At 41.6% G+C, this 16,104-nt stretch overlaps 1 protein-coding gene across 9 annotated transcripts in view; it reads left to right on the forward strand.

Moving 5' to 3' along the window:
- The window catches only part of SYT2 (synaptotagmin 2), a 1,362,149-nt gene extending 1,352,109 nt beyond the window's left edge, over positions 1-10,040 (forward strand). For all 9 annotated transcript variants that reach the window (XM_069633618.1, XM_069633614.1, XM_069633617.1 and 6 more), the window contains one exon: positions 1,945-10,040. In XM_069633618.1, the coding sequence (XP_069489719.1) occupies positions 1,945-2,151 (207 nt within the window). In that variant the 3' untranslated portion in view covers positions 2,152-10,040. The remainder of the gene's footprint in view (positions 1-1,944) is intronic.
- Positions 10,041-16,104: the final 6,064 nt, after the last annotated feature.

Consider the following 16,104-nt stretch of genomic DNA (forward strand, 5'->3'; position numbering starts at 1 on the left):
ATACATTAATCTGGGTGAATATGACCTCCTTAGTAAACCGTGCTAGCCTGACCCTACACATGATATATATATATAAACTTCTCACCTTTATGCAATTCATGTTTCAGCAAGGCAAAGTGATGCACATTTTTGATTGGATCGAGATTTCATTGTTACTTAGTTCCTCTGAACAGATCTCTATCCGCACCGTTTTCTGTTTCACCGGGTAGAACTAGAACGGGGCCGGTAAGCGATTAAAGGGTCCACTTATATTTCACTTACTGGATTGCGTTGACATTCCCAATCTGTCCCGGTTACTGGTGAATCATGGAAGCAAACGGTTACCAGACATTTGGTGGAAAAAAATTGGTCGACCAGACAAATGGTCGAACCAATTTGGTCGAAAACCAAATGGTCGAATTTTTTATTTTTTTTATTTTCACCCTTTTTTTTGGGGGGGGGTCCCCCGGGGGTCCCCCCAACCCCCTTTTTTTTCTAAAAAACCCTTTTTTTTAAAAAACGAAAACCCGAAAAATAAATATATAATAAAAAAAAAATCGACCATTTGGTTTTCGACGAAAATTGCATCGACCAAATGTCTTTCGACCAGTTTTCGGTCGACCAAATGTCTGGACACCGAAGCAAACCTATGCCTGGGAATCACAGGAAACATCTGAAGAACATTGCCCTTTTTGAAGGAACTACTAATCAGAAACACAGACCTAAAGATACATGGATTTCCAGAAGGGAATGAATGCTTAACCTGTCCAGCCTTTGTAACAGCTTACTTCTTTGGTTGCATAATGAATTTATCTGAAAATTGCAAAAGCTTGCATTTAAATGGCTTTGTTAGCCTACCAACCGGTGTCTATTTTTGATTGATACTTTTTATATTGCCTTTAGTTATATAGTTTTACCACAAAAGCCAGCAATCTCAAACTCTTCTATTCTACAAAAAACAAATACAATGTACATCCTCATCCCATGCAACAGTTGTGTTTCCGAGTAATTGTGATGTTCTACTGTCAGAATTCAGACCTCGTTTACTTCTCAAAAATGCATAAAGTAAAGAACAAACCAAAAAATGTTATACCTTGATAATAAATTACTCTTAAATCCATTCAAATGCACATCTTCCTCATACAATATCAATTATCCAGAACCATTGATTCTCCAGAACAATAAACTTATTTCTGTTCATGTTACTAATAGGACAATAATAGTTAAATTAGACACTAATGCATCCCATGGTGGCCATGCTCTGTGATGGTGACCAGTTACATAGGTTAGGGTTACATTACGGACCTCAACGTTCAATGTCCATTGCACTTTTTGGTGTGGAAAGAAAATGTGCAAAAGAAAATGTGCACAAAGAACAAAACTCATTCTTCCGCTACAATAAATTACAAGTAAGATGTCTAGCATGGAAATGCACTCACTCAAGAAAGAGCACCTTTTAATTTCTATGAGCAGTTTCATAATTATAATCATTATAGTTATAATTGGTTATTTATAACGCGCTTAGTACCCAGAGGTTTCTAAGCAGTGACTCGGGGTTCGAACCTGTGTTGTTCTGCATGGTCATGCTTCCAAGGCTAGCACGTTGCCCCTGAGCTATCCTCCCGAGACAAAGTGGGAGAAAGTGGCGGAGTAGAAGGGTTTTTGGATCAGGAGTGAATATAGGAATGTTTTATGGATTACATTTTGTAGGAGCATGGTGGAGTAGTAGGTAGGACCCCACCCAAGCAACCAACAGGCTCTTCAGAACACAAGCTTGTACCGCTATTAAAAACCTACGATCCTAGCAACTGTATCATCTAACCTCCAATGCGAATTTCTGGTAGTCACACAGTTTTTTCACAACCCTTGTAAACTACTTTCATTGAATTCACAGTATTTTTTAATGTATGTATATGTGTTTGGACCACTGAACCTTTCTTTCTTCCCATTTTATTCCCTCTGCAGAAAGTTCAGGTGGTCGTCACGGTCTTGGATTACGACAAGCTTGGCAAGAATGAAGCTATCGGGAAGATATTTGTGGGCTGCAGTGCCACGGGCACTGAGCTACGCCATTGGTCAGACATGTTGGCAAATCCCAGAAGGCCTATTGCACAGTGGCATCCACTGAAGCCAGAAGAGGAGGTGGACCAAGCGCTTTCCAACAAAAAATAGAATGTCGAAGCCGAGCTTAACCTTATAAACATTTTAAGTGATCCAGAGCTATCAATACCTCAGTTATGCAAAGTTAAAGTTTTTTTTTCTCCCATGGCGATTATGAAATACCCCGGTTTCTTGGCAGTGGACAGGTTCTGAGAGTGTGTCAAGTGGACCTCTTGCAGGTTGGGCCTTTCCAAACCATTCTTCAAAGTAGCTGTTAAACCTAGCTGCATGTTCTAGAATGTTTCCCATAGTAGGTTCTCCTTTCTTCCCCGTCTTGGGTTGACCCAAGCCAGTCAAGTGAACCTACTGAATGGCAATGCTTCCTGTTTCCTGAACTCTGACCTGCCGTAGCCCCGTTCTGCATAGTTCAAGACGGCCCAACCATCCACATTGACCAGATACACTGTGCTTGCTTCGGAATCAACCAATACATCTAAACTCCTCTTACGAGGAGTAGATATTATCCATGCCCAAGCATTGACCAGAGATGGCACACATCTTGTTTGAAGTCCGAATTTCCACCCTAAAGGATGTCAAATGGAGAAAGTGTAACAGGAAACTGGCAAAGTTTGACAGAAAACACAAGGTTGTCCAACTGTAAAATACTTGAGTCGCTGCACGCGCCTACTACTTGTTTGGAATCATTGGAGGGCTGAGGTTGACTGAATACTTTTTCGCATTCCATACCTAGACCTTCTGAAACCTTAACTGTTTGCTTTCTGTGGCCCAAGAGACTGAACCAATGATTCTCGATGAAGGACTTTTAAGCAGAATGACTTGTAGGTAGCTCTGCGGGGGCGAGGATGCAGGAAGTGGACACTGCAGCTTTGCCCATCATAACATGTCTACCCTCCTAAATGTCGATTTGTAAAAAAGGGATTTTGCGAGCTCAATGTGTGTGTGTGCACATGGAACTATATGAGATTTCTCTTTGTTCTGCAACTTCCAGATCACAAGAAACTCGATTCTAAGACTTTCAGGTCAGATGGTCTACTCTATGGCTTTCACGTCAGAATGTATTTGAATCAGAACTTCCAGGCCAGGTGTGTACTAAAGAACTTCGGGGTCAGGTGTGTCATCTTCAGGACTTTCAGGTCAGGCATGTGTGTACTAAAAGAAATGGCAGGACAGGTGTTCTCTTTCAGTGTAGTCAAATCAGGTATGAGTGTATGTGTCTGTTTGTACTTAAACACTTCCAATTGATTGATGACTTCTGGGAAGGTGTGTGTACTTCTAGGTTGGATGGGTGTGCATGAAAACCTGTGCAAAACTCATGTCTATAATAGGACGTCCCACTTGTCTAAAGTCAAATACATTCTGCACTTTGAGTCTTCCATTGCAAATGCCCCCAAGAATTTCCTGTATCGATGTGTCAAAACAAGCTGTTCTGTACATGTCCTTATGTGACTCCGAAGCCAGCTTTCGATTTGCACTTGGATTCCCAGATCAGTTGACGTTTCGATAGCCGATGGCCTTTGCGTAAAAACGGTCTCCTCCCTATTTATTGGAGTTCCATGCCGGTTGTGTATCTACTCTAGGATTTCAAAGTCATATGTTGCTTTGCTTTAGTGAGAAGGAATATATATTTAAGGTAAAGTACTTGTGGGTGGAGGCTGTCTTATTTGGGTACTCATGATTGAGCTGTATCGCTATTTTGTGGCAAACACATCCTTGAGACTCTACTGCAGGGCTGCTAGCTAGTACCCGTCTACGGACGGGCATTTGGAAGATATCATGATTTACTTTAGGATTAATAGTCCCGATTGCTCCGTGTACTTTTCTGAGCATCCACAACTGTATTGGGAATTGCAAATGGCCAAATGGCCTCTAGTGATGCTGGAACTTGACCTAAACTTAGACCTTTCCTTCAAGAAATTTGATGCAAACATACTGAAGCGTTGGAACTGAAATTGCTTGTGTGCTATTTTATACTTTGACACCAAGGTAGTTGCACGGGGCGATCCCACAGATGTGAATTTAACAAGCAAAGCCGGAGTTTGCAACCTATGGCTCTCCAGATGTTTTAGACTACAATTCCAATGATTCCTCTCCATTGACTATGGCAGTTAGGGCTTATGGGAGTTGGAGTTCAAAACATCTGGAGAGCCAAAGGTTGCAGACCCCTGAAGTAAATGAAGATAACATTACTGGTAGGTTGGACTGCTATAGGGAACAATGGATATAATGTGCCATACCACCCCAATGAACATTTTAGGTTGGGTACCAACGTGAGGAAGATAATATGTGAACATGTCTTTTGCAAAAAGGGGTGACTGAAGAAGGTCAGCTTAAAAACACATTGAGCTAAGATGAAAGGATTGAAAACAATTTTTTTTTTAGCGAAGAACAGGGTTGGGTGTGGGAAGAAGTGGTGTATACAGAAAGAGAACCATCACAAAAAGATAAGTTGAATAATAGAAAAGACCCAGTAAAAAGTACAAAATGAAATCAATGTTATTGAAGGCAAACAGACACCATGGGAAGCTTTCATGCATCTGGGAGTCAAGAAGCGTCTCAGCCTCCCACCTTCTATTGGAGCCTATTGGCATTGACGCATTATCCATGTGGTAGCAAGTGCAATGCTTGACACGTATAGTTGAACTCTGTATAAGTGATCAGTTTTGGCAGCAGGTGTCTCCCGATGAGGAATTTATACATCAGTGTATTATCCATTAAGTGGTGGAGTGTGTGCGTGTGTGCCCTACTTATTTATTTTTATTTTTAAAGAGAGGACCAAGCTCGAGAGCAGCGGAGCACTGTACAATGTGTGCTTAGGCAGCATTTGAGTTGCCATCTTTTAACAGTAGTGCAGTACTGTAAGGTTTGCACGTCAGTATGTGCATCCGTTGGAGTTAGTCCTTGGTGAGGTTTTGTTGAAAGAGCCCTGTTTTGAGAGATGTGCACAGTTTGAGAATTGTGGGGTATTCCGAGCCGACACCAGGATCGTGTTCCAGAGGGTGGGTGCATGATAAGCGAAGGATTGTTTGCTGGTCTTTTCTTTGCCCATGAGTTGTGATTGAAGCCATTGGTTGGTTTGCTGTGCGAAGAGCATGCGCCACCAGAGATGTCGAGCTTAGCCACCGGGTACGCTGGTGTCATACATGTGACTGATTTGTAGATGATACATGCAGTCTTGAACAGTATCCTGGCCTGGAGAGAAAGCCAATTTGGTTTGTGTAGAATGGGGGTGATTCGGTCAAATTTCAATGCTTCGTTAATAAGACGTGCTGCAGCATAGTGGACTGATTTTAGGGGAGCTTAGTGAACATCTTGGAGACTTGTCAGGAGAGTATTTCCCCTATCAATGTGTGAGACCCCAAGTGCCAGCACTGGTGCCCTGTGGCAGAATTAAGGGATTTGTTTTTTGAAGGGTAGATATTTGGAGCAAGGCTACAGCCCCCATGGTTTCTCACCCTTAAGTATTCTGGCTATGACTGAATTGAGTTATAGCCCAAAAGATCTGGAGTGCAACTATATAGGAGACGCAGTCAATGGAGTCATCAGAACCAGAGTAAAGTTTAAGTTTACAGTGGAAGGGTTCTAAGGCTCAGTATAAAGCGTGGCTTTGTAAAGATTGCACGGGTTGAGTGTAAACAAGAGAGGTGGCTCGCAGCCATCATAATGTTTAGGATAACTCTGGGTATAATCTTATGATCCCAGGAGAATGTTTTGGTTTGTCAGCATAGGGGCATCCTAAGCCATAGGGGCATCCTAAGTCAAAGGGGTTTAGGATATACTATCGGAACCAGCGGAAGACATCTGCGTGACCCAACACTGGATAGGCTTGTTGAACCAATGCAAGGTGTGCACTTACACAGCTATTAATTTGGAATTGAGGACTATAGAGAGGTCTACATTTGCATGTTTTAAATAATATTCTACACCTCCATCATTTGAGAATACGTGGAACCTATGTAAAGAACGCCCTACCTTGTACCCTAGTGATGACAAGCAGAGGTCTTAAAATTTCACATCTATATACAAATTGAAATCATTCTCTATTACTATTAAACATATTGAGGTCCTGTTCGTGATGTATTGGAAATCTAATTGACGGGTCTGAAAGAGGTTAAACTGCATGAAGTTAATGCAATGATTAGATTGTTTTTAGGGGGCATTTCACCCATGTGCAAAGATGTAATACCGCCTTCTTGTAATTTACAATGGCTACACATTTTTTCTTATTTGCTTAGATGGTCATAAAGGAATGCCATGATTGGATAGCATTGCAATGTATTGGAAATAGGTCTTGCACGAACATATGTGAGTGGTGATAGTGAGCTAGAGGGAGAGACAGATGCAAGAACTTTAAGTGCTGATGAGTGCAGCATTTGAGTGCAAAGTTCTCATGCAGTTCTCATTTGTTGCGCATTACACTTTAGCAGGAGCCTTATCTGGAAGTGATTGGCCAAGATGTTATGTACCTCAGTGCTGCAAGAGTGGGTTAGTCCCTGGGTTGGGGAGGGCTGAGAGCTTTCGATGGGACCTTTGGCATAGCTCACCATGTTTAATGTGGTCTTGTAGGCATGACATTGCAGTGTGCGAGGTGGCATGCATCTGTGGTGTAAGATGGAAGGAAATTTAGTGGTAAGTGGATGTCCTCTTAGTTAGAGGGTGCCATGCTGTACATCAACAAAAGACCACGGTGGGAATGCAACTCATGAGTGGGTGCACCTGTGAGGGTAGGGGAGGAACTCTGAGTAAACGTGTGGCGGTGTAAGAAATCGAGGTGGAATCATTCATGGTAAACAAGAGGGAGGTTAAGCAACTAGGAAGAAATGCAACACACTAGAGTGTCGGGAGGAGTGGTGATATGTGGGCAGTTGTTGAAATGAGGATTTGTGTGCAACAAGTCTGCATGATGGTAATGAGTGTTGAGAGGAGAGAAAGAATACCCTGCACTCTGTCTGATAGAGGAAGGAGACAAAGTAGAAACGGGGGCAGCAGGGGGGGGGGGGGTAAATACCATATTTGCACTGATGCAAGTAGAGTGAGCACTTAAGGGAACAACTCCTGCAGTGTGAAAACAAATTCTTTCATTGAATGCACCAGTGAATGCTTGCCCCAGTCCCATCACTAGTGTGAAATACATTGAAAGAATATGATTTTTGCACTGGGGTAATGTTTGCCCTGGTGCTAATTGGCACTTGCACAGATGCACATTTTATGCATGACGGCCCTAGGTTTCATTGATAGTTTGTATAAAAATAAAGTGTAAACGCAATAAAGGTCAGTGATTTGTGTGTGAATTGATCAGAGAGATTGGCACAGGCCTGGTTAATTAATTTCTTTCACCTGCCTCATCAGCCAACGGAAGACTCAATGTTGGCTTCGTCTACATGATGCGCACTTGGTCAATTTCCTGGAAGCCTTTCTGACATTCTGCCACCGGAGGAACCCATTGTGACGTACAAGGCGTGCCAATCTTCTGCCCACTCGCAATATTTAGGGGAGGAGACTGTGACTTTGACGCCATTGATTCATCATTGCTATTATTTATTTTTTACAAAAAAGCTGAAAAATGGACAAAAAAGATATGGAAAAGAAAAAAAAACACAAACAGAAGCCATCTGAGCGACTCATTTGATTCCAAATAGAAAGACCTTTTGATGTGTGTGTGTGTGGATGCAAATAGTTTTACAAATTAATATGATGTACATATAGACACTATACAAAAAATAAATAAATATATATATATAGATAAACGTATATAAAAAATGAATAGAAAAACATTGAAAACTGCATGAAGCACTATGTAAATAAAAGCATGGGGAAGTCAGCCTTCAGAACTGTATGTGGATCCTGCGTCAGTAATCAGCCCAGGCCTTGGGATCGCTGTGTGCTCGGACATGCCCAGACTCTCTCCTCAAACCAGATTGAAAGACAGTGGTGTGTCCAGGGAGTGGCCTGGGGTGACTCGTGATTCCCCTGGAATATGATTGGCCACCCTTAGGCACCAGCGCATTATCCTAAACTATGATCATTATGTGTGTGTGTGTGTGCACGTACTTCGTGCCACCCCTGCATAAGTCAGTGTTCCACTTGGGCCACCCCAGTCAGAAGAGCCTGGACACAGCACTGTTGCAAGGGCCTTATCCTTGAGATCTCTGGTTTTATTTTTCAATGCTATGTACAATTCCCTTCTGGGTCTATGTCATGTTTGGTGTTCATCCTCACATGTCTAATTTGTTTTTAAACGAAAAAGTACATCTGTTTTTTAAAAGCTCTCTGTGGGTGTGATTTTGGCTATATGCTCTCATCTCAGCAACTTGAAGAGTGAGCCAATAACTGGCCCGTTTCCTTCCAGCCATCCACATGTCAATTTACATGGGTTCTGGGATCCTGATCTCTATCCGCATTGTCTGTGCTTTCTTCTTCCTCCTCTTCTTCTCCTTCTTCTCCTCCTCCTCTCTTCACTGTTGACTTCCTCTTATGTAGAGCTTACTATTATTAAAAGCTTCCATTCCCATCCATCATACTTTGACTAAAGGTTCTATCTGTCTGTCTGTCTGTCTATCAACTATCTTTTGTGCCTGCTCACATGCACTGATTATCCTTACCCGAATAAATAGAAATTGCGGGTTGGGTGAGACATAGGACTCATTAAACAGCAAGTGAACAGGCCACACAGGGCATCCCAAGGCCTGGCCATGTCTACACAGAATTGCCTTAGCATCGCTTGGACACTTTACAGGGCCAGGTTCCCAACCAATGATGTTTCAGCACATAGAGATGCCCTAGATGCCACTAATTCCACAGAAATGGTGTCATCCTGGATCATGATCACAAGCCGAGGAGCTCCTTTCGCACCCCAGAAAATTAAATCTCCATAAACTGAGGATCTTTTAATTTCACATGTTCAGGAGGGAACATGTAGACGAAGGATGCCTCCTCACTCACAAGGAAGGCAAGGATGGTGTACACTCCATCTATTAGAAAAATGGAAACAATGGAAGCAAGCAAGTGTCTCTCAGACACCTGAATCCATGTGCTGAAATCTCACTGTCCTGGACCAGATCTCCTGTTAGTCCGTTGTGTCTTCAGACATTTTGTATGTGGCGTGAAAGGGAAGCTTCCAATTCCCCAGTCTGGGTGAATCGAGATCATAGGATCCAAATAAAATGATCTAAATATCTCAAGATCATATAAAAAAGATGTATAGACAAAAAAACAAATCCATTTCTGCTCCTGATCAAGCCGTGATTCTGGAGATCCTGTTTCCATGCATATGAATGTAAATTGACTTTTCACAGGCAAGACCTATTCCCCGCACTTCCCCTCAATCATTTGAATTAGGGATCTTTTGTCTTTTAGATCATATGTTTGCGATCTTTTGTCCTACTGGGTGAACAAAACATTGTCTAGAGAAGGCTAACAAATAAATATTTAATGGTAGCCCAGTAAAGGCACACTAGATGGCATATGTTTTATTGATCAATTTACCTAAACCAAGGGATTTACAAGCATGTCTGTTATATTAAAAAGCTGTTTTGAAGGGAGGGTGGGAAGCAAAAAAAAAAAATAAATAAATAAGAAAAGCAAACCCAAAAATACTGTCAACAAACAATAAATGTATTGGGAGGGATTGGGTTTTGTGTTAGTCTTTGTGTCTGTAGCTGCAGAACTTTGAGTCATTGTGCAGCTCCTCCTCTGGTATCTGTGTCTCTGTGCAGTCTGCCTGTTAAATGTTGCATTCCAGCGTCGAGCCTGTCCCCTGAAATGTGCGATTCAGAAGCCATATTTTTGATCACTGACAACCGGCTTGCGCTCTTATTAGCTGGTAGGTGGTCCTGCCCCTTCTCCCCCCAAAAATGACAATGTTGCATCTCTGTATCGTGCGTTACGAAGTACGTCGCATCTCTGTGTTACGTGTATGTAAATAAAGTGTTGATTTGGGAGAACTTGTTACTCTTTTTTCTTTTGCAACTCCTCAATCTACTGTTTTCATTACTACATTACGCTTTCATATGTAGCGACTTCAGCCAGATCCATACAACTTTTAAGAGCTGTAATAATAGGCAATATTCTGACCTATTTCAATGGTACTCAATGTATTGAAATCAGAGGAATGCCCTGTCAGGATTCAAACTCCCAAACCGTGCCCTGACATATGTCTAAGGATTGTACTTAACCAACTGAACTGTCGCCCTAGGGACTTCAATGGACTGAATGGTCTGGAACCCTTGGACCAGTAAATATTTTGGGTTAGCTAGACAGGAATACAATGCTTATGGGTCCAAGTTAGCAGCAACCATGATCCTTATGCATAAAGAGTAGTCATTTTACCTTTTGCTAGCAGAAGTTTTAAATTGAAAATGCAGAAAAAAGTATTGTTCCTTCTTGCTCATCCAAGGTTTTGATTTCCCTACTGATATAGTTAGTATGTTATGTTGTTCTTTCAGTTTCTTACTTGAGGCAACTATTACAACAAAATGATACATTAACACAGTATCATCATTACAGTAAGTTGAGAGCATAACTAGATATGATATCCAGGAGCCAAGGAACTGAGATACATGTTCAACTGTATAAAGCCACAGGTAATTAACGAACATGTCTGCAGTCATGACTCTTAATGAGGGGACATGAGAGCAAATGGAGAGACTGCAAGATATTGCAGAGGATTGCAGTGAGAGGAATCAGGGTCTGATACTCTAATATGTTGTGTTGGAATCTGAACAATACAAACACTTGGCGATCGCAGCATGGACAGTCTACAACTATGAATTTCCATGAACAATTGCAGATTGATTGTGTTCAAAACCTGATCCACCAAGTCAATTCTTGATAGAATATCAGTGGGGAAACCATGTCTACACATGCAGTTGCTTTAGAGGGCTCAATTAAATTAAGTAAATGTGGCTCATCATAAAGAAATAGCTGCAAAGAGTGCATAAAAGGAGCTGTGCATGCTTGTAAAGCTCAGGGGGATAACCAGAATTAATGTATATCAACCAACACACAAAACCACCTGCAACCCTCACAAGGAATGCATGGGATTAAAGGTCCGATGGATAAAGGCTTGTACGGTTTTACTGCGGAACGTACACAAACAGCTGCAGCATTAAGTTTCACTGTTGGTCCATTGTGATTACAATAATCATAAAAAATAAAACACAATACGGTCTACATACATAATAAATCATATACGTTCCTTTTTTATAATAACATTTTGAAATAACATTTGAACACAATGCAGATGACAATAAAATAATGCCAGTCAATTCTGTAAATAAGCTCCCATTCTCAGACATGTTCCAAAATACTTAAAAAACAATTCCACTGGCAAATCGGCATCTCTGCAGGAATCAACGAGATTTATTAGAAGAAAAAACCTGAAGCTGGAGAAAATAATAAAAATACTTTAATAGCAATTTAGACATGTCAAGCAGGCTGGTTGGTTAGGTCATTATGGATCAAATATATTTCTTGGCATTGAACACACAACGCCTATTTTCTGCCATCACCCCTCCCTCTTACTGACTTCACTATGTGCTGATTGGCAACATTTTCTTGGAAAAATACTGGTTTCAACTAGATAATGTTTTGCCCGAAGAGGAGGTGAGGCACTGCTCGGCACTCGAAGGTCGAATGAACTGGAAAATCAGACCCCCAAAACTCTGATTGGTTTTCAGGTCTTGTCTTATCTGTTCACTTACTTCGTGACAAGTCTAATTAGAAAAAAAAACCTACAACAGCAATGCTGAGATCGTGTTTTCTACTGTTTAATTCTATGTTGTATTTAATTTGAATGCCAGTCTGTGCAGCTGGCTTTTTGTGGGCCAACTCCTCCCAAATCAGCTAGGCTACTTTGGCTGAAGGCTTCATGCAACTGTCAGCTGTGCACATATCTGTTATTTAATTAATTTCACCATGTTGTGCTCTCTGAAAGTGTTTAAGGATTGTAGGTATTAAAGAGGCTCGATGTGGCTTTCCTTTTTGACAATATGGCTGCTCATTACTATTGCATTTCTATGTTAGTGAACTATGCTCACATACTATTAGTGTTGCATTCAGCCTATTTATTGATTGTGGTATGCTCTTCATGCATGAATGGCCTGTAAATGTAATGTTCTTTATGTTTAAGTGCATCTTTTGACCTATTGTTTGTGTCAGACACTCAACCTTGCGCGGAGGTAGCACGTACACCTGCCTCCCCGTTGGGTCTTGGTGGCACTCCGCCCTTACACTCACTCTTACACTCAGCAAGAACCTCAGAGACCTGTTGGATCTCACGCTATACACAATGGTGATTGATGCACATAGTATGTTACTCTGGTAGAAGCGTTCCTATCCCGCTTCTTGAGCTGTTCACACAGACACCCCTAGAACAAGTATTACTATACACAGTAATAGAATAACTCAAGAGACACTTAGCTTCGTGTGATGCATCTGAGAGGTATGCGGCTTGCCCCAGTTCTTGCCGTAACACTACGGCGCAATACGAGTTCCTGCTGTACACTACAGCGGAGCGCCGCTACAAGAAAACCAAAAAACAGGTGTGAGTGTAATGTCAACAACCGTGTTTCCTCACACGGCACAATCACACATTCATTCGTTCCGAGTATAGTCAGGCCGTGTTACTTCACACAAACTAATTGGCACCGGGTGACTGTTCCGCCAAGACGGACTTTGGAATCTCTTCCAGTGCTAGGCTTCACCCCACTCCCGACGTGTGCACCCAACGCTGAATCCCAACCAGCGTGTTCCAGACGCACGCTGGAAGTATCTGTTATTCTTTGTAAGCATTCCGTTAGCGGTCGCTTGTTCACATTAGTTTAGCCCAAGAAAGGAATGCACTTATCTGTCATGGTGCGCGGGGCCTGCAGTATTCACAGGCGGGGTTTGGCCCCGCGGGTCACTGCCTGCAGGAGCCCTCGATCTGCACGTCTTCTCTGGTCAAACTCCTTTAGCACAAGCAGGGATCCTTGTGCGCATCGCGCGCATGCGCTGGTCCTCGGGCGTTGTCCCGAAGTAGTTCTTTCGCTCGCGAAGGCGCGAGCATGCTGGGTATTGAAGTCTTTCTTGGTCCTGATGCCGAATGCTGCATTCTGCTGCCTCCAGGCTTGCATTCTACAAATAGGGCACAACAAAGTCCTGAAATACAGATGCTTGGACCACTGCCTGTTCTTCCCTAGCCCAGGATGTTGCTCTTTGTGCGTGGTGTGTACCAAATGCCCCAAACCTGCATTAGGCACAGTCGGAATCCTGACAGTTTGTGTTCCTTCATGGTGAGTGAACAAGTCATTCTCGCAGTCTTCAGTGCACATCATGTTGCACCATTTGCTGCACTTACTTAGAATATGGGTGATATGGCTGGACCAGGGAGAGACAAGAACTATAGTTGACATGTTCATCATTCCATCACCAGGAGGATTGGCAGTAGCTATTTGCTTGCCCATTAACATTCCCCCCTCTGGTCGACATTCCCCCCTCATTTTCTACCCTCCCCCTAATAAGGCATTTTATGTATACATATCTTAGTCACCGCCCTCAACCCAGAGTTCTTCTCATTATAGGAAGTGACATGGAGAGCTCTCCTAGAGGATCCGTAGCTTCTCCAACCATGTTCTTTTCTGGTGTATTATTGTATATGTAACTTTTTTTGTTAGATGTATGGCATATTTTGCATATATATATATATATATATATGTGTTTTTAGATAGTGTCATTTTATTCCTCCTTGTTCCTACCCTCCTTACATTGTTAACCCCCACTAACAAGCAGACTGAGTGACCATTGCCACCAAGGGGCTACCATTAGATGACATTTAAATACTTTTGTACGGACTCAACAGCCCATTGTAAATTCCAATGTAACTTTCTTTCTCCTTCTTTTTCTGCCATTCTAGTCACAATTATCTCAAAGAGTGGTTAACCTCAAGAGCAATCATTTCTTCCTCAACCCCAACAGCCTTTTCCTTGTCTCTGTTCTATTCGCCAGCTGTCAGGATGCAAGGTGCACGTAAAAGTGCACCTCTGGAGGTCAACTATGCTGAAACTCTGATGGAACATCTTCAATATTTGTATCCATTGTTCGTCTCTGCATCACATTCAGGGACCTTTCATTAGTCCACTGTACTCTCGGCTGCTTTGGGACAAGTTCAGAGGCCCCCTTCATTTCTATAAATGACATGCTTTGGAACATTGGATCCTCAGGACATGATAGTCAGTCAAGGGGACAATGTCACAATGAGAGACACAAGGGTGCGAGAATATACAAAAAGGGGCATTTTCCATTTAGCCCCAGTTTGATGACAGTTGGGCGTTAATATGGGCCCTATGAACACCTTTTATTTTCATGCAGGCCACCATCCCTGCTCATGGGTTCGGGTGCTGTGGTCCTTCAGTGCACATTCTATCTGAAACAAAGAAAACTGAGTTTCTTGAAGAGTAAATACATATTATTATCACTCTTTGCTAAGGCCTGGATACTGCTCAGGCAAACTACTACCTCCTTAGCAACTACTACTAATATCTCTTCTTTTCATTTAATAACCCTTCAATCTACATTGTATTCTAATCACTGACTCTTCAATCCGCCTCTGCAGCCTCTTTGTTCATCACGGCATTGCATGCAATTCCTACCTAATGCATATCCCCATGCGCTCTATTTTATTGTTTATTTATGTATTTATATATCTTTTTCATCTGTTACATACTTGTGTGTTTCCGTGATATGTTAGAGCTCACACAAGATGTCATTTTGCCCTTTCCTGCCCCACCTCGTTCACAAACTCACACCCCAACCTTCCTTGCCAAGCAGTGTGCAGACCTCAAATGCAATCTCCAAGCAAATGTATCCTTCAGAACCCTTTCTCTTCTCTCTGTCAAAAAATCATTGAAACATATTGCACTATTAATCCTACTGGGGATACACGGCCCCCTTTCCTTTTTAACCAAAAGGGAAGGAAAACATAGAACAAAACAGAAACAACAATATTTTTCTTTCTGCACAACTCCTGCTCTTGCTTCCTAGTATGTCCATGGATAAATGTTTGCAGATTTTCTGTAGAGACCAAATGAGGACAAAAAGTAAATGTAAACTAACAAATACAACTGTACTTCACATTTAGTAAGACTTTCTTGCCTCTTCTGCGTGGAGGATGCTGGCCTTATCACAGGGTATTTTCATGAAGCAACGCGGCTGATAACATCTAGTGGTGGTTTGGATGTAATGTCCATTCTTTCTCACAACACAGAACTGTCTTTATCTGTTAATGCGATGGCAGAGCTGCATGGACAATCTTGTCTCTGCTTTACTCTTGTCACCCTTCTTCATATGGTATTGGGTCGCTTTCTTTTCTTTTTCCTGTGGTTTGTCCTGGCACGATACAACAAAACAAGGAGGTTATTTCCATAACCTTTCCCTACACTGACACACCTACTCCTGATGCTGAAACAAGCATGTACAATGTATGCGTATGTGAAATCTGTGTTCACAAATTGTCCTATCACTTATTTTCTATAATACAGTAATTTCTGTCCCTTTAAGACAACCCCAGCACACTGTGTACATTTTCATTTTATTAAGCAAATATGCATGTTTCAATGTGTGACAAACAATCATAGAGGCTGTTACTATACCTTTTCTTGTCCAGTCGTTCCTTTATTTGTCTCCATATGATGAATTTCTCTACTATGTCATTTAAGATGTATATATATATATATATATATATATATATATATATATACATATATATATATATATATATATATATATATATATATATATATATATATATATATATATATATATATTTTACAGGGCCTGGGGTAGTGGCCCTAATGTTATGGTTAAGTTGCTCAACTCAAAGTAAGAGTCCTTTTTGGGCGGCTTATAATTTTGCCCACCCTGGATGAATCCTCAGCAAACTTTGCAAAAATAGTATATGACCCACTCTGAATGATTGTGCGAAGTTTAGTGCAGTTTTTTTTTCCAGAGGGGCAAAGTTATAGGGGAGTC

The sequence above is a fragment of the Ambystoma mexicanum genome, chromosome 13, assembly GCF_040938575.1.
Source record: "Ambystoma mexicanum isolate Mex_15411 chromosome 13, UKY_AmexF1_1, whole genome shotgun sequence".
Taxonomy (NCBI): Eukaryota; Metazoa; Chordata; class Amphibia; order Caudata; family Ambystomatidae; genus Ambystoma; species Ambystoma mexicanum.